This window comes from Ahaetulla prasina, chromosome 9 (genome assembly GCF_028640845.1).
Source record: "Ahaetulla prasina isolate Xishuangbanna chromosome 9, ASM2864084v1, whole genome shotgun sequence".
Taxonomy (NCBI): Eukaryota; Metazoa; Chordata; class Lepidosauria; order Squamata; family Colubridae; genus Ahaetulla; species Ahaetulla prasina.
The window spans coordinates 3,450,327-3,474,630 of record NC_080547.1 but is presented as its reverse complement, the minus strand read 5'-3'; the positions used below and the strand labels follow the sequence as shown (position 1 = coordinate 3,474,630).

The following is a 24,304-nucleotide window of genomic DNA, read 5'->3' as shown; positions in this document are numbered from 1 at the left end:
ATGCCATCACTCTGCTAAACAACTAATTCCCACAACACTGTCAAACTATTTACTAAATCTGCACTACTGTATTAATCTTCTCATCGTTCTCATCTCCCATCTCCTTCCACTTCATTGTTGCTTGTATCCTTACAATTTATATTGATGTTTCCTGATTGCTTATTTGTACCCTTTGACTATCATTAAATGTTGTACCTTAGAACTCTTGATGAACGTATCTTTTCTTTTATGTACACTGAGAGCCTATGCACCAAAGACAAATTCCTTGTGTGTCCAATCACACTTGGCCAATAAAAAATTCTATTCTATTCTATTCTATTCTATTCTATTCTATTCTATTCTATTCTATTCTATTCTATTCTATTCTATGACTATCATTAAGCGTTGTACCTTATGATTCTTGATGAACGTATCTTTTATGTACACTGAGAGCATATGCACCAAGACAAATTCCTTGTGTGTCCAATCACACTTGGCCAATAAAAGAATTCTATTCTATTCTATTCTATTCTATTCTATTCTATTCTATTCTATTCTATTCTATTCTATTCTATTCTATTCTATTCTATTCCTATCATTAAGTGTTGTACTTGTGATTCTTGATGAAGGTATCTTTTCTTTTATGTACACTGAGAGCCTATGCACCAAGACAAATTCCTTGTGTGTCCAATCACACTTGGCCAATAAAAAATTCTATTCTATTCTATTCTATTCTATTCTATTCTATTCTATTCTATTCCATTCCATTCCATTCCATTCCAGACTAGACTAGACTATCATTAAGTGTTGTACCTTATGATTCTTGACAAATATATCTTTTCTTTTATGTAGGCTGAGCGCATATGCACCGAGACAAATTCCTTGGGTGTCCAATCACACTTGGCCAATAAAAAATTCTATTCTATTCTATTCTATTCTATTCTATTCTATTCTATTCTATTCTATTCTATTCTATTCTATTCTCCGGTGCCCAAGCGCGCCTTCCAACATGCAAGCATCCAACTTCAAAAGGCCACCATCAATTCCCACCCACCCCCATCTCGGGCTTCTTGCAAAACCAGGGCAGAGAAGTTGACCAACTTCGCCGGCCAACTTCCTCTCCCGGGCCGGGCTGCCTGCTCCTTATAGCTGAGCGCGGGAGCTGAACTTCGCCCTCCCGCGCTTGCCTGGCCCTCCCTTCCCGGAGCTGGGCGCGTCAATTCCTCCGGGAGCAGCAGGAGGGAACCGACCCGCCCCAGCCTAGCCCCGTCCTTGGGCTGCGCTGGTCCCTTGGGGGAGTGGGAGATCATGGGGGGCCTCCAAAGCCGGGGCGAGCCGCGCCCCCCGGCTGCTCTTCTTCCTTCTGGGGCTCAGGCTGAGCAGACCCCCCGCGGCAGGTTGGAGGGGGTCCCCGGGTAAGTGGGGGAGGGGCAGAGGGCTTGGGGGAGGGGGAGGGCGGCCCGTCTCACTCCATCCCTCCCCGTCCCCTCTCTAGCTCTTGCGGGAAGAAAATTTGGCAAGGGGAAATCATTATTCCTAGGGTGGCAAAACGAGGGCTTTGATAGGCACAGCTGGCAGCCGGTATCAAATCTAATCAACAGCTGCCAAGCTCTATGGGGTGGTAATTCATCCTGCTTTCTTTTATCCTCCAAGGGCATCTTGCGTGGGGGGGGGGGCTTGGGAGGGCTTGGGTGGTTTTCATCAGTAAGGATTCCTGCATCATTCCCAAACCATCGTTTGCTTAGCTGTGGTTTATTGGTGGGTTGCGCCGACTAGCCAGCTTCTCCGAACCTTCTGAAACGGTGAATTCGGTTTATTACAGCCTGCCAAGCAAAAGCTGAGATCTCTGGGCTTGCGTGTTGTGGGTGAAGTTGGTCTGGGGTTCCAAACTTGCAACATCTTTTTGTACATCTGGACTGATTTTAATTTGCCCTGTTCAGGCGGGCTTTGGATTCCTGCTCCAAACAGGAGCTTGGCTGCAAATGTAACCCATTGGCTGCAAATTGAACTGTTGGATATCTGCAGAGGTCTCTGAGGCTTAAAATCACGTTAGTTAAATTGCCAGGGCAGCTTTTTTAATCTACAAATGTTTTTCAGCACCTTCTGCAACCCAGTGATTGTAAAATTGTTCCGCTCTTATAGAAAAGAATAGAATTTTTTATTGGCCAAGTGTGATTGGACACACAAGGAATTTATCTTGATGCATATGCTCTCAGTGTACATAAAAGGAAAGATACCTTCATCAAGAATCATAAGGTACAACCCTTAATGATAGTCATAGGGTACAAATAAGCAATCAGGAAACAATATCAATATAAATTGTAAGGATACAAGCAACAAAGTTACAGTCTTACAGTCATAAGTGGAAGGAGAATAGAATAGAATTTTTATTGGCCAGATGTGATTGGACAACACAAGGAATTTGTCTTGGTGCATATGCTCTCAGTGTACATAAAAGAAAATATACCTTCATTAAGGTACAACACTTAATGATAGTCATAGAGTACAAATTTAACATTTAATGATACAACACTTAATGATAGTCATAGCCTACAAATAAGCAATCAGGAAACAATATCAATATAAATTGTAAGGATACAAGCAACAAAGTTACAGTCATACTGTCATAATAGAATAGAATAGAATAGAATTTTATTGGCCAAGTGTGATTGGACACACAAGGAATTTGTCTTGGTGCATATGCTCTCAGTGTGAGGAGATGGGTGATGGGAACGATGAGAAGATTAATAGTAGTGCAGACTTAGTGAATAGTTTGACAGTGTTAAGGGAATTAGGTTTTTTTTTAAAAAATTTTATTTGCATTTATATCCCGCCCTTCTCCGAAGACTCAGGGCGGCTTACACTATGTTAGCAATAGTCTTCATCCTATTTGTAATATTTATATACAAAGTCAACTTTTATTGCCCCCAACAATCTGGGTCCTCATTTTACCTACTTTATAAAGGATGGAAGGCTGAGTCAACCTTGGGCCTGGTGGGACTAGAACCTGCAGTAATTGCAGGCAGCTGTGTTAATAACAGACTGTCTTACCAGACTGAGCCACAGAGGCCCTATATATAGTTGTTTAGCAGAGTGATGGCATTGGGGAAAAAACTGTCCTTGTGTCTAATTGTTCTGTGCAGTGCTTTTGTGACACTTTTTTGCACTCATTTTGTGTCTTCTAGGGCATTAGGACTTGTGTCCCCACAAGCAGAGAATATAGACTTTGGTGGGGTCTTTTTGGAAGAAATTGCAGATCTATGCAGGTCTGCTTGGGCCGGGGGTTGGACTAAATGACCTACAAGGTACCTTCCAACTCTGTTAATCTGTCAATAGGAAGTTCAGTGCTATTTATTTTCTGGAAAAAGTCTATGGACTTTAACCTTTGATTTGTGATCCTGCAAGCGTCTAATAAATTTGGTGAGGCGTAAGCCGACATAAAAGCGCTAAGCTTTCGCATTCTCCAGTTTATGGTGTCTATGGCATTTTAATTATGGATGGCCTATATGCTTGAAACTTTACTTTTGTATTCGAACTGAATGCAAATGTGTGTTGATATAGATGCCTGTGGTGTTGCATCTGGTGATATAAATGCAAATTATGTTGGTGTACATTCATGGACACATAGAAATAAACTACATTTACATGCCATTCCAAAGAGACAGTAAACAAGCAAAGAAGAAAACGAAAACACCATAACAAATCTTTTTCAAAAACCAACACCCATATAAGCGGAGAGTAACACCAGCCAAACATTGAAGCAGGACCCTCATCAAGGAATTACCAAGGGAAAAAAACCCACACTCCCACCAACGCAGGTAGGGCAATCCATTATACAATATAAAAATAGAGAGCAAACCGCACATTCACTCATTTTGAAGATGTTACCTAGTTGGGTAATGAAATGCCTGCAATTAACTCAAAGAATAGAATAGAATAGAATAGAATAGAATAGAATAGAATTCTTTATTGGCCAAGTGTGATTGGACACACAAGGAATTTGTCTTGGTGCATATGCTCTCAGTGTACATAAAAGAAAAGATACCTTCATCAAGAATCACAAGGTACAACACTTAATGATAGGAATAGAATAGAATAGAATAGAATAGAATAGAATAGAATAGAATAGAATAGAATAGAATTCTTTTATTGGCCAAGTGTGATTGGACACACAAGGAATCTGTCTTGGTGCATATGCTCTCAGTGTACGTAAAAGAAAAGATACCTTCATCAAGGTACATTTACAACACAAATGATGGTCATAGGGTACAATTTAACACTTAATGATCCAACACTTAATGATAATCATAGGGTGCAAATAAGCAATCAGGAACAATCAATATCAATATAAATCATAAGGATTACCAGCAACAAAGTTACAGTCTAGGACCTAGATTATATAGAACTCTTTTTCCCCTTCAATGAGTTCTTAGAACAGTAGAAATTATTGCGTTTTAACCGTATGTCATGGTTGAACCTGGCAAGGGAATTTATATGTTAGGGAAGGAACTGGTGATCCTGCAGTTCATCTCAAATTTCTTCTTGCTTTTAAGAACATGGCTAAAGCAGGTGTGGGTGTCCCCATTTGGATGGAAAGCAAGGAGCAAAGAGCGTAATAATTCACTATTATTCTTCCCAATTATTGCACTGGATATGACAATAAAATCTCCCGGAGTCTTCATTTAAGGTAGATCCTGGTTTTGCTCTTTATAAATATCTTTAGGTGTTAAGATAAAAAAACAAGGCATGAATATTGTAGATTCTAGCCTTCCATTTTCCTGCACAAGGCAATTATACGCAAAATAGCCCACGTTGCGAAAAACAGAAGTCCTCTATGCGCGAACTATGACACGTCACCTTGCTCTCCTCTGACACATGTTGTCAGCTGTCTTCTTGAGTCATCTTGATCGAGTCATCTTAACCCATCTGTTTGTTTCCACCTTAGAGACTGAGCTGAGGCCGCTGTTAATTTTATTACAGGGCAACTGCAAGCCTGCCCTAACAACTTCAGCTATAAAACAAAAGTACACAACTTGGTTCCCAAAAGCTTTGGGTGTAGTCCACAGGTGGGGTTCAGCAGGTTCTGACCAGTTCTGGAGAACCGGTAGCAGAAATGCTGAGTAGTTCGGAGAACTGGTAGTAAAAATTCTGACTGGCCCCGCCCCCATCTCTTCCCTGCCTCCCAAGTGCCAGCTGATCGGGAGGAAATGGGGATTTTGCAGTATCCTTCCCCTGGAGTGAGGAAGGAATGGAGATTTTATAGTATCCTTCCGCTGGAGTGGGGTGGGAATGGAGCTTTTACAGTATTCTTCCACTGGAGTGGGGTGGGAATGGAGATTTAACAGTATCCTTCCCCTGGAGTGAGGAGGGAATGGAGATTTTATAGTATCCTTCCCCTGGAGTGGGGTGGGAATGGAGATTTTACAGTATCCTTCCCCTGGAGTGGGGTGGGAATGGAGATTTTACAGTATCCTTCCGCTGGAGTGGGGTGGGAATGGAGATTTTACAGTATCCTTCCCCTGGAGTGGGGTGGGAATGGAGATTTTACAGTATCCTTTCCCTGGAGTGGGGTGGGAATGGAGATTTTACAGTATCCTTCCGCTGGAGTGGGGTGGGAATGGAGATTTTACAGTATCCTTCCACTGGAGTGGGGTGGGAATGGAGATTTTACATCTGGCTGCACTTAGTCCTGCCCAGTGCTATCTGCACCAAGGCTTCACGGCAGTAAATCCAAATGTATTTGGCAAACCAAGGGCAAATCAGGGAATTCAAGAAGCAAAAGATCCAGATAATTTGTCCAGAACACCAAAAGGAATGCAAGGTCTCTTGGCAAGTTCAAACATCTGCACGCAACACTTCAGGAACTCAGTGTTTGTTCTCGACAAATGCCTCTCCCCGCAGTGTCTCCTTAAGTCTCATTCCCCAGGTGTACCTGGTGAAGATGGGTGGGGCATTCTCCTCCCAAGTAGCCTGCTCAGTCTATGCTGATCACGCCTTCTCTGCGTTCTCGGATCCCTTGGATCGGGAGGGGGTGGTCCTTGCTCCTCGTCTGAGCTCAGTCTCTCGTGTTCATTCTGCCTCTGTTCCTCCCTGCCTGCAGGCCTTACTAATTCCAAAAAGTCTTGCCTGGACTGACTGACTCTGCCCTTCTCCAGTTTCTTCCAAGCTGCCTTCTCAATGGCTGCCAGTTCTTGTTCCATCTCATCTCTTCCCCCCCCCCCCCCCCCCGCAAACTCCGACTCCGACTGGGGCAGGATCTAGCTTTCAAAACAAAGAGAAAAGGAAGCAAAATCCTGTTTCTACTCTTCCCGCACCGTTGCCTTGAAAAAAAAACAACAACACTGAAATGCAACAATTTCTCATCCGCATAAAGTAGCAGCCAAGGAATCTACACTATTTGTAATTTGCTCCAGGATCTCTTTCCAGAGAAGCAGGATATCCCCTCCCCTCCCCCTCCCCCGTGCACACAGTTTAACCGAAACTTTGCACAACCAGCATTTCCCACAGCTGCTAAAATGAAGTGGTGTTTTTTTTTAACAGATTAACAGACTTGGAAGGGACGTTATAGGTCATCTAGTCCAACCCCCTGCGCAAGCAGGAGACCCTACACCATTTCTGACAAATGGCAGTCCGGTCTTTTCTTGAAGGTCTCAAGTGATGAAGCTCCCACAACTTCCAAAGGCAACTTCTGTTCCATGGGTGGATTGTTCTCACTATCAGAAAAGTTCTCCTTATTTCCAGGTTGAATCTCTCCTTGGTCACTTTCCATCCATTATTCCTTGTCTGGCCTTCGGTTGTTTTGGAAAATAGCTTGACCCCCTTCCTCCTCTCTGTGGCAGCCCCTCAAATATTGGAAGACTGTTATCCTTTCTCCCCCGGTCCTTCTCTTCACTAGACTAGCCATGCCCAGTTCCTGCAACCGATCCATCGTATGTTTTAGTCTCCAGTCCTGGTTGCTCTTCTCTGCACTCTTTCTAGAGTCCCAACATCTTTTTTATAGTGTGGTGACCTAAACTGGTTGCAGTTCTCTAGGTGTGGTCTTACTAAGCCTTTATAGCGTGGTATTAGTACCTCACTTGATCTTCATTGTATCCCTCTGTTAATGCAATTTAGGATTGCGTTGGCTTTTTCAGCTGGCGCCGCACACTGCTGACTCATATTTAGCTGAGGAATTCTGGGAGTTGAAGTCCACAAGTCGTAAAAGTTGCCAAGGTTGGAGACCCCTGCTTTGGAGGGCAAGGGTTTGGCATTCTCCCTGGCCTTTTGCCTTCCTCCGCCGGAGACAGTGGATCCCACCAGCCCTGCCCAGGCCACCACAGGCACCCCTGACATGAGTGATGTCCAGCTGGCCATGCCCACCCTAGCCATGCCTACCTGGCCCCCAGCTCCGAGGTCAAACACAACCCTGATGTGACCCTCAATGAAATAGAGTTTGACACCCCTGAGCTAGCAAGAATAAAATCTCTAGCCCAGGGGTAGTCAACCTTTTTATACCTACCACCCACTTTTGTATCTCTGTTAATAGTAAAATTTTCTAACTGCCCACCGGTTTCCACAGTAATGCGCCATGTATCGTCGTCTGCGCATGCCTCTCGCGCATCGTGGATCGGGTTTGAGGGGGACGCCGGCTACCAGCTCTGCTTGTCTGTTACAGCTGGGTGGTGTGGGGGAAGATGCGCGATCTATTCCGGGACGAGGCTCTTTTGTTTGCGGTCACACTACAGGGGCATTTAGTTTCACTTACGTAACGTGAACTAAACTTATGCGCGGGCGATACAAATAGTATATTTTCAGAAATTTAAATTGTCACGGGGAATTTTATGAAAACCTAATGAAAATGTTTTTAAACAATGCTATGAATTTTTTTTTTAAAAAGTCAATTAAATTAAAAAAAAGGAAAGTGCTTCAGTATCGGACAAAACCCCTACCGCCCACCATGAAAGCTGGAACGCCCACAAATGGGCGGTAGGGACCAGGTTGACTACCACTGGTCTAGCCTGTTTAGGAGGAAATACCAGCCAATGTGGACGCGTAGTGCAAACATCTTCCTATTTAATAAATTGTCCGGACAACCGAGCCTTGTGAATTGTCACTTGAACCATTCTTGGATCATTAGTACTACAGTACCATCTTGAAAAATCCTTGATGGTAACGGAATTGCTTGATTCCTTGCCACGTCAGGGCCTCTTCCTACTCCAGGTTTCTTAGCAACGGTCAAAAATGTTATGTAACCAAGGTTACAGCAAACCACCCTTCCAAAAAAAACAACAACCACCACCAAAAAAAAACCCTGTGATATTCCTGCCAGTGGAGGTACGTCAGGGCTGCAGATGCTAAACCTTTGATTCTTCCGGGCTCGAGATTTTGTAGTGTGGCTCTTCGCTTTGGCAAGGAGACCTTTTTCCTCTCTGGCATCATTTCCTTTGGAAAAAGCTGTCTCAAAGCTCCCTCTACTGCCTGAAAGTGCTTAGTGTAGAATTTGTTTTATTTTCTTTGTATTCCCACTTTATTGGTTTTATAAATACCGTATTTTATGGTCTGTAAGATGCACTGTTTTGTCTCCCAAAAGGAGGTGAAAATGTCCGTGTGTCTTATAGACCGAATATGGTCGAAGCCCTGCCCATCCGCTAGCCGTTTTTTGGCCTCCGCATGTCCCGTTTTCAGGGTTTTTTCAGCCCATTTTGGGGGGTTTTTTTTGGCCTGTTTTTGAAGCTTTTTTCGGCCCATTTTTTCTAAAAAAAGCCCCAAAAAAAGCCTTGAAAATGGGCTGAAAATAGCCTTGAAACGGGCTGAAAAAAGCCTCAAAACAGGACAAAAAAGCCTCAAAAACGAGCCAAAAAAAAAAAAGCCCCCAAAACAGACCAGGAAAAGCCCCCAAAACAGGCTGGAAAAAGGCTGGGAAAGGCCCAAAAAAAGGCCCTACAATGCAGAGGCCCAAAACTTTTTTTTTTGCTGTTTTCCTCTTCTAAATTTAGGTGCGTCTTATAGTTCAAAAAATATGGTAACTCAAGGTGGCGAACATATCAAATTGCTGCTTGCAATTACCGCAAGTTCAAGTCCCACCAGGCCCAAGGTTGACTCAGCCTTCCATCCTTTATAAGGTAGCTAAAATGAGGACCCAGATTGTTGGGGGCAATAAAAGTTGACTTTGTATATAATATACAAATGAAGACTATTGCTTAACACAGTGTAAGCCGCCCTGAGTCTTCGGAGAAGGGCGGGATATAAATGCAATATATATATATATATATATCCAGTACACCTTTCTCTACTTATTTTCCGCAGAACAACAACCTTGTGAGGTGGGTTGGGGTTAGAAAGAGGGATTGGCCCAAGATCACCCGCATGGCTTTCGTGGCTAAGGCAGAACTTGAACTCACAGTCTCTGGCTTTCTAGCCTGGTGCCTTCACACTAGATGAGACTGGCTCTCTGGAATATCTTGCATCCAATCTGGGATTCATTGTGACATTACGGATTGGTTTAATAAAGTACCCGAATACAGTGAAAGAAATCTGTTGGGCTTCTGGTTTTGGTATGCCTGATGGTGCCACAAACTAGCCATGTTATGCAAACCCAACCCGCATGATTATTTTATGATTCAGTGTGCATGCAAACTCAGAACACTTGGGTAAATGATGATGAAGTTCACCATGGGAGACACATCAACACACAATCCTTCAGTCAATGTTTTTCAAACTTGGCAACTTTTAACATGTGTGGACTTCAGTTTCCAGAATTCCCAATTAAATGGATCCAAAATTTTAGAATTGCCCTAAATTAATCCGTAAACGTGGGATGCGGTGACTCAGTGGCTAAGACGCTGAGCTTGTCGATCAAAAGATCAGCAGTTCAACGGTTCGAATCCCTAGTGCTGCCGTGTAACGGGGTGAGCTCCCGTGGCTTGTCCCAGCTTCTGCCAACCTAGCAGTTCGAAAGCACGTAAAAAATGCAAGTAGAAAAATAGGGACCACCTTGGGTGGGAAGGTAACAGGGTTCCTTGCGCCTTCAGTGTTTAGTCATGCTGGCCACATGACCATGGAGACATCTTCGGACAGCACTGGCTCTTCGGCTTTGAAACGGAGATGAGCACCGCCCCCTAGAGTCAGGAACAACTAGCGCGTATGTGCGGGGGAACCTTTACCTTTACCTTATCCATAAACTTAGAATCGTGTGAGAATGATGAATTTGTATTGTTGCTGGAATCTAAACCAGTTTAAATTAAAAACTGCCTTTGGTTTTTGAACTGCTATTTCTCCTTGCGAAGCGCAGTTATATATTTGAACACGCAAGGCAAAAGAGGGGTTTCTAGTCTGTGTCTTAAAAAGCAGTCCCAGCAGATGTTTCTTCCCCAACCTGGACACCCACCAGAGATATGGACTTCATTGTCCAGAATCCTTCATTCTGCCTAGGGAATTCTGGGAGTTGAGATTCTCTGCAGGGGATAGCTTTTTTTTTTTTGTTCTTTACTCCAGCATCTGCATCCCAAGTACGGTTTCAAGAACTTATCACCTTCTCTGATACTACCGCAAAAGATCTTTTCTTCCCATATCTCATCTCTTATCTCTTAAAAACTTCAGAACTGCACTTTGACCCATTCCGGTAAAGTCAGCAAGAGATCAACTGCAGGCTTTTCAACTATACAGTTATTTCCCAGTGAAGACCTTTGGCGCAAATGTTTTTCAAGCTTGGCAGCTTGAAGATGTGTGGGCTTCAACTCCCAGAATTCTGGAAGCTGGAGACCACCTATCTTCCAAGTTACTAATAATTGACAGATTGGATGACAAATTGTGATTTTAATACAGGTTTTATCCAGGGGTAGGCTTGGATTTTATTTTAGCAAGGGGTTCTCTGCATGGTTGCTGGGGGGGGGCGTGGCCATGGTGGGTGTGGCTTATTTGGCCACCTGCACCATGGGGGGGGGAGGGGCGTTTTTGCCCTCCCCGGGCTCTGGAGGCTTTTCTTGAGTCTCAGGGAAGGCAAAAATGGCCTCCCCAGGCTCCGGAGGCCCTCTGAAGGCCAAAAACAGACCCATTTCCGGCCTTCACAAACTTCTGGTAGGCCCGTGTTTCACCCTCCCCGAGCCTCCATGCGCACCCTGAATTTACCTGCATCCAAAATGGGCCGTGTGGGACTCCTGGGAGGGGAGAGGAGGGGTGGGCGGGGCCAGCCAGGAGTGGGATTTGGGGGTTCTCTGAACTGCACAGAATCTTAGCTAGAGGTTCTCCCGAACCCCCAGCAGCCCAACCCTGATTTTATCTGTTATTTATTATTCTAGAATTTTTCACTGGGTATCCCTTGAGTGTTTGTAACTTGTCCTGGTCTCTTGTGTTTGACTGTAGTAAATTTAGTTGACCTGACAAGTATCCCTTAATGTGGCAAAGCTGAGAATGCCAATCTTTTCGGAGAAGGAACCCCAATGAATGCGATTCCATAGCACAGATATGATCCCTCCAGCAATTTCCACATGGAAAAAAAGAAAGCAAGACAGTAGCATCTCTGTATACTTCATAAAATGTGTATTTGTTACGATAATAAGAAGTGCTGAAGTTTCTTTTCCTCATCAAAGAGATTTCTGTTTCTCTGACTTTTTTAGAATGACTTTCTAAAAAAAAAATTCTCAGTAGTGTTTGGTGTTGTTGTTGTTTTTTAGTTTATTTTATTAATAAAGGTAGAACAAGGAACTTTCTAGTACAGGGGTCTCCAACCCTGGCTAGCTTAAGACTTGTGAACTTTAACTCCCAGAATTCTTCTGGGAGGCAGCAAAGCTGGCTGAGGAATTCTGGGGGTTGAAGTCCACAGGTCTTAAAGTTGCCAAGGTTGGAGACCCCTGTTCTAGTACATGTTTTTGAAGGTTCCCTGAGATGATGATGATAATAATAACAACAGCAACAGCAACAACAGCAGAGTTGGAAAGGACCTTGGAGGTCTTCTAGTCCAACCCCCTGCCCAGGCAGGAAACCCTACACCACTTCAGACAAATGGTTATCCAACATCTTCTTAAAAATTTCCAGTGTTGGAGCATTCACAACTTCTACAGGCAAGTTGTTCCACTTATTGTTTTCACTGTCAGGAAATTTCTCCTTAGTTCTAAGTTGCTTCTCTCCTTGATTAGTTTCCACCCATTGCTTCTTGTTCTACCCTCAGATGCTTTGGAGAATAGTTTGACTCCCTCTTCTTTGTGGCAACCCCTGAGATATTGGAACACTGCTATCATGTCTCCCCAGTCCTTCTTTTCATTAAACTAGACATACCCAGTTCCTGCAACCGTTCTTCATATGTTTTAGCCTCCAGTCCCCTAATCGTCTTTGTTGCTCTTCTCTGCACTCTTTCTAGAGTCTCAACATCTTTTTTACATCGTGATCAAAACTGAATGCAATATTCCAAGTGTGGCCTTACCAAGGCATTATAAAGTGATGTTAACACTTCACGTGATCTTGATTCTATCCGTTTATGAGTCCAGAACTGTGTTGGCTTTTTTGGCAGCTGCTGCACATGGCTGGCTCATAACTAAATGGTTGTCCACTAGGACTCCCGATCCTTCTCACAGTTACTACACATATACGGTACCTGTGCATTTTGGGTTGTTTTTTTTTTGCCTAAATGTAGAACCTTACTTTTTTCACTGTTGAATTTCATTCAGATCTGCACTTCCAATTCTGAGAAGTCCTATAAGAGAACTTTCTCTGTCAAGCCAGTAGTGCATCACCCTTGGTCATTTCATGTAGGATAGGGGTGTCAAACTGGTGGCTCACGGGCCGGATGTGTCACACGCGGGCCATGCCCACCCTGGCTCCGCAAAGAAAAGAAAAAAAGGTCACAAAACATCACGTGACACAATCAAATTTGACACCCGTGATATAGGAGAAGAGCAGGAAGGGCTGGGGATGGAATTAAGTGCATCATCAGTTTAGGGTCATTGTGTTCCCACAAGAACTCCAACTGAATTCCGCTGACTCTTATCTTGTGCCAATTTAATATTGAATCTTAGTTGACCAGATTCTGTGCATCAGCTTGAGCCATCAATCTTTGCATTGCAATGATGGCCTTGATTCTTTGAACCCGACACTTTACTTCTAAATAAATACAAGAAATCCACACTTCACCCATAAGAAATCCCAAGTTCTCCTTTGAAAGCTCATTTTCTTTTATTAAGTGGAGACAGAAAACATACATTTTTTTTCAGCATAGTCCTACGTTTGAGAGATTCCTTGCCTCACTTTACCAGAAGGCTGTCTACATCTGAACTAACAGTTCCCGTGGATCACGAGAGTCACTCCTTGTCTTCTATTCTTTGTGTTTGCTAAATAATTTTTTTTCTTGTTGGTCCTTTGCATTGCTCCTGGCAAAGGCTCGGTTCAGTACTAAAGCGATCTGATATAACGTGAACAAAGGCCTCTGAACTCCTTTGTCTTCACCTTCCAAACTGTTACAGTGGAATAGCCTGCAGTAATAATATTCAGAAATTGATTGAAATCAAGATAAGCTCTAAATATAGCCGTATTTGCTATGCATACTGATGCTAATGAATCCTGTGGATTCTGTTATATAATTTGTCTTTTTTTTCAAAAAAAAAAAAAAAGGAAATGAATTTACAAAGCCCTACTGGTCGATAGGAAAAGGATGTAAAGTGGATTATCCAATGAAAATTTAGTCTCACAGTGGGAGTGCGGTTAGGGGTAGTATTTATAAAAAAAAAGGATAAACAAGAAAGTTTCCCTTGGTTGTGGGTAAAAACCTCTTTAGTGTGATTGTATGCAATGAGAGTTTTGCTTCTGAAAATGAAAACCACCCTCCCTCCCTATCTCCCTCTCTTTCATGTTTATCAAGATTGCCTTATTTTTTTATTTATTTGAATTTATATCCCGCCCTTCTCCGAAGACTCAGGGCGGCTTACAATGTGTTAAGCAATAATCTTCATCCATTTGTATATTTATATACAAAGTCAACTTTTATTGCCCCCAACAATCTGGGTCCTCATTTTACCTACCTTATAAAGGATGGAAGGCTGAGTCAACCTTGGGCCTGGTGGGACTTGAACTTGCAGTAATTGCAAGCAGCTGTGTTAATAACAGACAGACTTAGTCTGCTGAGCCACCAGAGGCCCCTATTATTTGAATGTTTTAATACTCTACGAAGACTCTACATCTATGTTCCTCAACCTTGGCACTTTTTTATGGACTTCAACTCCCAGAATTCCCCAGCCAACATGTTTTTAGGGAGTTGGAGTTTTTATGTATCTTGTTTAATATCTACTGAGTCAATTTTCAATGAAGCACTGGAAAACATTGATGCTGGTCTCAAAGTAAAAGGTGTTCAGATCAACAATTTAAAATATGCTGATGATACAGTTCTGCTTGCCAATAAGCATGAAGACCTTCAGCTCCTCATCAACAGAGTCTCAGAAATGTCTGAAAAATATGGCTTGAAGCTTAACACCTCAAAAACCAAGATCATGGTCGTCAACAAACAACCCATGTGCACCAAGACAAATTCCTTGTGTGTCCGATCACACTTGGCCAACAAAAAATTCTATTCTATTCTATTCTATTCTATTCTATTCTATTCTATTCTATTCTATTCTATTCTATTCTATTCTATTCTACCCTACCCTACCCTACCCTACCCTAACCTAACCTACCTTACTCTATTCTATTCTATTCTATTCTATTCTATTCTATTCTATTCTATTCTATTCTACTCTACCTTACCCTACCCTACCCTACCCTACCTTACTCTATTCTATTCTATTCTATTCTATTTTATTTTATTTATTTATTTATTTGAATTTATATCCGCCCTTCTCCGAAGACTCAGGCGGCTTACAATGTGTTAAGCAATAATCTTCATCCATTTGTATATTTATATACAAAGTCAACTTTATTGCCCCAACAATCTGGGTCCTCATTTTACCTACCTTACTCTATTCTATTCTATCTATTCTATTCTATTCTATTCTATTCTATTCTATTCTATTCTATTCTATTCTATTCTATTCTATTCTATTCTATTCTATTCTACCCTACCCTACCTTACCCTACCGTACCCTACTCTATTCTATTCTATTCTATTCTATCCTACCCTACCCTACCCTACCCTATTTTATTCTATTCTATTCTATTCTATTCTATTCTATTCTATTCTATTCTATTCTATTCTATTCTATTCTATTCTATTCTATTCTACCCTACCCTACCTTACCCTACCTTACCCTACCGTACCCTACTCTATTCTATTCTATTCTATTCTATTCTATTCTATTCTATTCTATTCTATTCTATTCTATTCTATTCTTTAATTTACCACTGATAAATTCAGAAGGAATACGACTAGAAAAAGTTGAAAGGATCACGTACCTTGGTTTTAATTTACATAAAAGCTGGGGCATGATCAGTGAAGTAAAGACAAGGATAGAGACAAGCTCGAACAGCGTTCTTCAAAATGAAAATGGTCTTCTGCAGTCACGACATAAGCCTAAGACTGAAAATCAGGCTTGTCAGATGTTACATCTTTTCTCTATCCTGTTCTACGGAGTGGAGAGTTGGTCTCGGACAGAAAGCCACTTGAAGGGACTTAGAAGCATTTGAAATGTGGATTTACAGGCACCTGTTACGTATAAACCGGGTTGACAAAATCAGAAATGAGGAGGTGATAAGCCGCCTGGGAAAGCCAAGGGAAATCATCAAAGCCATCAAAAAGCGAAAGTTAGAATATTTCGGACATGTGATGTGACACCCAGGAAAATACGGCATCCTTCACTTAACCCTCCAGGGAAAAATTGGAGGCCAATGAGGTCCAGGCAGAAGAAGAACATCATGGTTTCAAAATCTAAGGGACCGTTTTGGACAAAACTCAGCAGCACTTTTTTGTGTGGCTGTTGAAAAAAATAAGATTGCCAACATGATCGCCAACATCTGATGACGGATATGACACAAGAAGAAGAAGATGAATGTATCTTGAAAAGGCCAAGATCTTCTAGTCCAACTCCGTCCTCAAGGCAGGAGACCTTACACTATCTGGGTCAAATGGTTGTCCAATCTCTTCTTGAAGACCTCCAGTAATGGAGCACCCACCCCCCACAGGAGGCAAGCTATTTCATTGAGTAATTATATTCACTGTCAGAAAATTTCTCCCTATTTCTCGGTTGGATCTCTCTTTAACAAGATTCCACCCCTTACTTCTTGCCCTGCTCTCTGGTGCCCTAGAGCAGCGGACCTCAACCGTTTGGACACTAGGGACTAGTTCCATGAAGAGTGGTTTTTCCGTGGGCTGGAGGGCGCATGGTTTTGCATACTGCCTGCATCCCATGTGTCGTGTCCCACTCCTCCGCTGACGGCCGGGTCAGGGAAATCCGAATCAGGCGTGCCTCTGCAGCTCTGCCAAAGTCCTAGCAAAGTCCTCAAGGCAGGCAGGAGACCAGAAAGTGACTTCAGCAAGATATGTTTAGACTTTGCCTGACTCAGAGACTGCCAGAAAGCAGATCCTTTATATAGGCCATGGGGTGTGGCTCCATGACTCAGCACTTATCCAGGCCTGCCCCTCCCTTCCTTCTGTCGCTGCCGCCTACCAATTCTTCTGAAGCGAGGGTCACTCCAGTCTGCAGCTGTTGGTAATTGACCTTCCTCAGGCTCACATGCTGTGGGGGAAGGGGAGGGGTCTAGTTGCTCCGTTTGCCTGGGCATGGAGCCAGAACTGGGGGCTGGAGGTACTTCTTCCTCCTCAACCTGTCTGGGCATGGAGCCAGGGCTGGGGCCAGGAGGCATACTAGGACATTCCTCAGCGTTCGGAAGCAGATAAGAAGGCCCCGGCTGCGGTGAAAGCGGACGAGACACAACACCATGGATGAAGCTTCGCTTGTTTATGCGGCCAGATTTCTGGCATGCCACGGACCCAGCGGTGATATTCAGCCAGTTTGGAATCGCGGGTGGATCCCCCGCCTCCCGTTCTATGCCATCCTATTTAGGCACGTTTTTGAGGCTGGCACACGCATGGAAGGCACGTGTGCGAGCAAAGTGAATGCGTGTGCGCAGCGAACTGGTAGTAAGATAATCCAAAACCCACCAGTGCCTGGACCAGTCCACAGACCGGGCATTTGGGACCCCGGTCGTAGAGAATGTCAATCCCCTCTTCTCTGTGACATCCCATCACGTACTGGAAGACAGGGATCATTTTTTTATTTTTTATTTTTTATTTACATTTATATCCCGCCCTTCTCCGAAGACTCAGGGCGGCTTACAGTGTGTAAGGCAATAGTCTCATTCTATTTGTATGTTTACAAAGTCAACTTATTGCCCCCCCAACAATCTGGGTCCTCATTTTACCTACCTTATAAAGGATGGAAGGCTGAGTCAACCTTGGGCCTCGTGGGACTAGAACCTGCAGTAATTGCAGGCAGCTGTGTTTTAATAACAGGCTATCTTACAGCCTGAGCCACCCACTAAACCTTCTCTTCGATAGGTTAGACCAGGGGTAGTCAACCTTTTTATACCTACCGCCCACTTTTGTGTCTTTTTTATTATTTTTTTGAATTTATATCCTGCCCTTCTCCGAAGACTCAGGGCGGTTTACATTGTGTTAAGCAATAGTCTCATCCATCTGTATATTATATACAAAGTCAACTTTTATTGCCCCCAACAATCTGGGTCCTCATTTTACCTACCTTCTAAAGGATGGAAGGCTGAGTCAACCTTGGGCCTGGTGGGACTTGAACTTGCAGTAATTGCAAGCAGCTGTGTTAATAACAGACTGCATTAGTCTGTAGAGCCACCAGAGCCACATCTCTGTTAGTAGTAAAATTTTCTAACCGCCCACCGGTTCCACAGTAATGCACCATGTATCGTCGTCTGCGCATGCCTCTCGCGCATCGTGGGTTGGGTTTGGGGGGGGAACGCCGGCTACCAGCTCTGCTTGTCTGTTACAGCTGGGTGGTGTGGGGGGAGATGCGCGAGCTATTCTGGGATGAGGCTCTTTTGTTTGCAGTCGCAGTATAGCGCCATTTAGTTTCACTTACGTAACGTGAACTAAACTTATGCGCGGGTGATACAAATAGTATATTTTCAGAAATTAAAATTGTCACGGGGAATTTTATGAAAACCTAATGAAAATGTTTTTAAATAATGCTATGAATTTTTTTAAAAAAAGTCAATTAAATTAAAAAAAAGGAAAGGGCTTCAGTATCGCACAAAGCCCCTACCGCCCACCATGAAAGCTGGAACGCCCACTAGTGGGCTGTGGGGTTGACTACCACTGGGTTAGATATACCTGCAGTTTAGCTTCCAGATCTCTTATCATCATTTTTGTTCTTCTCTGGACACTTTCTAGAGCAGGGATGGCGAACCTTTTTGCCATCGTGTGCCAAAAGCAGGGGGAGCGCGGGGGGAAGGTGTCGCGTGTGCGCCCACACCGATAATTCTATCCACCCCGTGCATGTGCACGTGACATCCACCAGCGCTCCCAGCCCCCCGCTTTTGGCATGGAAGGCCCATTTTTTGCTCTCCTCAGGCTCCAGAGCCTTTCTAGGAGCCTTGGGAGGACCAAACAGCCTCCCCCACACCCGAGAGGTCCTCTGGAGGCTGGAAATAGCCCATTTGCCAACTTCCTATGGGACCAGAAGTTGGCAAATGAGCCATTTTGGCCTCCTGGGGGGGGGGCTCTGGGAGGTGGGGAAGGCCATTTTGGTTCTCCCAAGGCTCCTAGAAAGGCTCTGGAGCATGAGGAGAGCAAAGAACAGGTTTTCCCCACCCCTTCCAGGCCCTCCGGAGGTAGGAAACAACCTGTTTCCCTATTGCAGGTAGTCCCAGAAGGCCCCAAAATCAGCTGGCCGGCACACACATGCATGCCAGGGCTGAGTTCGCGTGCCCACCAATATGGCTACGCATGCCACTTGTGGCACGCGGTGCCGTAGGTTCGCCATCACGGTTCTAGAGTCTCCGCATCTTTTTTGTATTGTGCTGACCAGAACTAAACACAGTATTCCAAGTATGAATGTTAAGATACCTTCCTGCATGGAAGGAATAATAATGTTCTGACCCAGCTCCCCGAAAACGACAAACCTTCTGTAGTTAAATTGATGATTCCTTTATTAGGAGCGCCAGGAGCCCTGGGAAAAAGTTTCTCTCTCAATGCAGGCTAACAAGTCTGTCCAGCAGAGAGATGAATAATTGTCTGCCACATCTATTCATCTCTGCCCCCTGCCTTTTATCCCCAGAGCTACGGTGGGGCTTCGCTAGCAGTGGTGGCTCTTCCATCCCAAGGACCGGCTCATAGATTTCCACTGCTCTCCTCTCCTCTGCCTTCTGAGCATCCACGCATCAGGCACTGGACCCAGATGTTCCTCCTCTTTCTCCTCAGCCACCTCCAGACCTGGGGGCTGTTGACTCTCCATCTGAGTGCTGACGGACGGCCCAGGCTCCGCCTCTCTTTCTTTCTTTCTCTCTCTCTCTCTCTCTCTCTGCCAGTTCCATTCCTTCTTCCCCCTCGCAGCTGTCAGGCTGCCTTGATACTGATCCTGACTCCCACCCCACCTCCTCATTTGATTGAGCTGCTGGAGGGGCCAGTGGTTAACAGGCCACAACATATAACGCTGGTTCTTCCCTTTTCCTATAACCTGGATTGTAGGAAACCAGAAATATTTTGCAGGGTTGCTGGGAAGGGCTGAAAGGGTTTCCTTCCTGAAATCCTTCAGGATTATAGATTCTCACTTCCCACAGCAGCTTCTTGTTGAGAGCTAGCTAAACAGCTGGCCGGCGGGGGGGGGGAACCCAGCTGTGTTCCCTATGAACCTCAACCAAAATTTGCCCGCAGCTTTCCTTGGACTTCTTAGATGGTGCCTTGTGGCCTTTGTGTAGCTGAAATATTTCAGTAGCTTCTCATATTGGCTTCTCATATAAAAATCACAGTTTTTTCCCGAAGGCCATCACTCTGCTAAACAAATAATTCCCTCAACACTGTCAAACTATTTACTAAATCTGCACTACTATTAATCTTCTCATCGTTCCCATCACCAATCTCCTTCCACTTATGACTGTATGACTGTAACTTTGTTGCTGGCAATCCTTATGATTTATATTGATATATTGACCATCAATTATGTTGTAAATGTTGTACCTTGATGAACGTATCTTTTCTTTTATGTACACTGAGAGCATATGCACCAAGACAAATTCCTTGTGTGTCCAATCACACTTGGCCAATAAAAAATTCTATTCTATTCTATTCTATTTGAAGTCCTTCCAACATAGACCTTTGAGATAGGCCAATATCATTATCCCAGAGGCAAGTTTGGTTGAGCAAACGCCATACCTAAAACAATTAATCCTGTTATTGCCGGCACTTAATTGTGAACGGACACTTATTTATTCCGGTGGGAAGGAGCAGCCCCCGCTAAAAGAAAAGATTCATTCCTTTTGAGTTCACCTTTTCGTGAAAATAAAACCAACGGTTTGTACCATTGAGTTGCACCAATCTCTTTTAAGAAGTATAAACCGGCGGTGAAATTTGAACCGGTTTACTACCGGTTCGCTAGCTGTGCGCACCACGCATCGCGGTGCGCACCATGCACCATGCGTGTGCAGTGCATGCCAAAAGGAGCCATGGGGTAAGTAGAACAGCAAGCGTGGGGGGGGGAGTGATCAGCTGTGGCGCACAATCTTTTTTTTTCCTTTTAAAAGCATTTTTTTTACAACCTCTTCGGCCGAATAGGTTGACAAAAAAATGCCTTTTTTTTTTTTTTTGGTTTACATTTATATCCCGCCCTTCTCCGAAGACTCAGGGCGGCTTACATTGTGTAAGGCAATAGTCTCATCCTATTTGTATATTTATATACAAAGTCAACTTATTGCCCCCCCAACAATCTGGGTCCTCATTTTACCTACCTTATAAAGGATGGAAGGCTGAGTCAACCTTGGGCCTGGTGGGACTCGAGCCTGCAGTAATTGCAAGCAGCTGTGTTTAATAACGGGCTGTCTTACAGCCTGAGCCACACCGCGGCCTTTTAAAAGTTAAAAAAAAGAGGCTCTGACGATCTTGCGGATCAGCTGTGATTGTCAGAGCCTTTTTTTAACCTTTTAAAAGCATTTTTTTTACAACCTCTTGGCGAATAGGTTGACAAAAATGCTTTTTGGTTTACATTTATATCCCGCCCTTCTCCGAAGACTCAGGGCGGCTTACATTGTGTAAGGCAATAGTCTCATCCTATTTGTATATTTATATACAAAGTCAACTTATTGCCCCCAACAATCTGGGTCCTCATTTTACCTACCTTATAAAGGATGGAAGGCTGAGTCAACCTTGGGCCTGGTGGGACTAGAACCTGCAGTAATTGCAAGCAGCAGTGTTTAATAACGGCTGTCTTACAGCCTGAGCCACACCGCGGCCTTTTAAAAGTTAAAAAAAAGAGGCTCTGACGATCTTGCGGATCAGCTGTGATTGTCAGAGCCTTTTTTTAACCTTTTAAAAGCATTTTTTTTACAACCTCTTTGGCCGAATAGGTTGTAAAAAAATGCTTTTAAAAGGTTTTTAAAAAAGGCTCTGATGATCACGTGGCTCAGCTGGGATTGTCAGAGCTTTTTTTTAACCTTTTAAAAGCATTTTTTAAAAGAAGCAGGAAAGTGGGCGACCAGGCGATTGGGTGGGCATGGGCGGGGTGGGGGGGCAGGGATTTTTGCTACTGGTTCTCTGAACCACCCACCGCCATTGCTACATCCGAACCGGGAACATTTCACCCCTGGTATAAACGCTTCACTCTGATTAAGAGCTGACCATTGAATGAGCCTACCTAAAACACTATTTGGTTTTAACGTGGTTGTGACAGTTGTGTTCAAAATTAGGTTTGCACCACTTCTGGGTTTCTTGATGCATTTCTTAAGAAATGAAACTTTTAAGTTTGTGTCTCGGGAATAACAAGAACATTTCAGCAAACTGTTTTCATTTGCAAATGTTTAAGAAGATTCTCAGTCAGTATCCTTCCCCTGGAGTGGGGTGGGAATGGAGATTTTGCAGTATCCTTCCCCTGGAGTGAGGTGGGAATGGAGATTTTGCAGTACCCTTCCCCTGGAGTGGGGTGGGAATGGAGTATTCTTCCCCTGGAGTGGGGTGGGAATGGAGATTTTGCAGTACCCTTCCCCTGGAGTGGGGTGGGAATGGAGATTTTGCAGTATCCTTCCCCTGGAGTGGGGTGGGAATGGAGATTTTGCAGTACCCTTCCCCTGGAGTGGGGTGGGAATGGAGATTTTGCAGTATCCTTCCCCTGGAGTGGGGTGGGAATGGAGATTTTGCAGTACCCTTCCCCTGGAGTGGGGTGGGAATGGAGATTTTGCAGTATCCTTCCCCTGGAGTGGGGTGGGAATGGAGATTTTGCAGTATCCTTCCCCTGGAGTGGGGTGGGAATGGAGATTTTGCAGTATCCTTCCCCTGGAGTGGGGTGGGAATGGAGATTTTGCAGTATCCTTCCCCTGGAGTGGGGTGGGAATGGAGATATTGCAGTATCCTTCCCCTGGAGTGGGGTTGGAATGGAGATTTTGCAGTATCCTTCCCCTGAAGTGGGGTAGGAATGGAGATTTTTCAGTATCCTACCCCTGCCACGCCCATAAAGCCATGCCCACAGAACCTGTAGTAAAAAAAATTGGATTTCACCACTGCTTTAAAGTGTTTGTACATTTAATTCAGAGCTGTGTGGTTTTTCAGTGCCCTGATGATGTTACCTAGGTTGGTATTGAAACGTCTGCAAAAAACAACAACAACTCAACAAACTCACTGAACACCAAGGACACTACAGTTCAACCCTGAGGTATAAATATTCTCTTTTAATGAGACATTAATTCCCCAGCTAGCTTCTAGTGCCGGAAAAAACTGATGCTGTTTCATCTAAATATTAACCTGACTTGAATCTGATTAGCCTCAGGGCCCAATGAAGTCGGATGCTTTGCTCTGCATTTGTTGTAGAATTCCCCGAAACTTCGCAGCTGGATATTAGTGGTGCTGTTCTGTCTCCTTCCCCATTTCGGAGCAACGAGCTGGCCTTCAGCCAGTGGATTCACGGCTCTTATCAGTCCTGGCAGAGAAATCGCAGCTGCCTGCCAAAGTTCAAACAAATGACTCACAGAGTAAGACTTTCAGCTCTCTTTGAAACAGTTCAGCTAATTTGCTTCCCGTAGAAGTGAGAGCAGTCCCAAAGCTCCTTATATATCCTGTGATATATAAGGTATATATATATATATCCTTCCCTTTGATGACGCCACCTCTCTAATCTTCTGAAGCACGGGTCGATCCAAGCTTGATTATTATTATTATCAGCTGGGTCTGAAGGCGTAGCCTGAGGAAGGGAGGAATCAGGGGATGACGGCCTCATTATGTCCTCTGACTGGCCTGGTTCTGGCTCCTGGAGCCGGGCCAAAGGCATCGGTGCTCCCAAGGTAAGCCTTACCAGCCCTTCCCCCTCACTTTCTGAGTCACTTTCGGGCATGGGGCCAGGTTCGGGGGCTGAAGTCACAACAGGTGCAGAAGAGAGAGAAAAAATTGGTTTCAATACAGGCTGTTCTTTCTTGCAGACATTACCTGCCTTTGTCCAAAAGGAAGACAATTCTAAATTTAAAATGATCCCTCTCCCGCAAAATAAAAATTCCAGGGGGAAAAAAAAAACTTTATTTCATTATCATATTCAGGAAACAGGTAGTGTTCAACCTATGTCCACGCTGGGACTAGAATTTCTGTTGCTAAGCGAGTTAAAGGAGTCCTCCCCAATTATATGGCCCCCTTTTTTTTGGCCACGGTTGGTTAAATAAATCCCCACAGTTGTGACGTGAATCGTGCAGTTACTAAGTGAATCCAGCTACCCCCCCATTAACTTCGTTGTCAGAAACCAGGTGAAAATGTCTCAAATGGGGATCACATGATCCCAGGAGATATCTATTTTTTTTTCCATAAAAAAGTTTTATTTTTACAATCATATCAAACAGCTCATCCAATGTACAGTTATATACAATTAGTCGAGCTTGCCCAGTCACCACCCCCCTTTTTAACACTCTTCCCTCTTCTACCTTCTTTTACTTTCCAGACCTTCCTCTCCTTCTCTTATCTACATCCTCTCCTCCCTCCACCCTCCACTCCTTCTCCCTCTTCTACCCCTCTTCCTTCCTCTTCTCCTCTTTCCTACCTCCTACTCTCTCCTCTTTTCTCCCTCCCCATCGTTCTAAAATGGCAACTGGGCAGACCCGACCCTACATTAATTATATTTATACATCTTCAATAATCCCTGTACATTAACCATCACTCCATCCTCTACCCTCAACCCCCCAATTCCCCTCCCCTTTACCCCCCAACCCCCACCCC

General features: G+C 44.0%; 1 protein-coding gene across 3 annotated transcripts in view; it reads left to right on the top strand.

Moving 5' to 3' along the window:
• Positions 1-24,304, top strand: part of TACC1 (transforming acidic coiled-coil containing protein 1) — a 122,660-nt gene that overhangs the window by 8,719 nt on the left and 89,637 nt on the right. Inside the window, exon 1 of one of the 3 annotated variants that reach the window (XM_058194480.1) lies at positions 1,211-1,394. The exons of the other annotated variants lie outside the window; for them this stretch is intronic. Within the exon in view, the coding sequence (XP_058050463.1) occupies positions 1,288-1,394 (107 nt within the window). The 5' untranslated portion in view covers positions 1,211-1,287. Of the gene's footprint in view, positions 1-1,210; positions 1,395-24,304 lie in introns of those variants that run through there. 3 annotated transcript variants of the gene reach the window in all.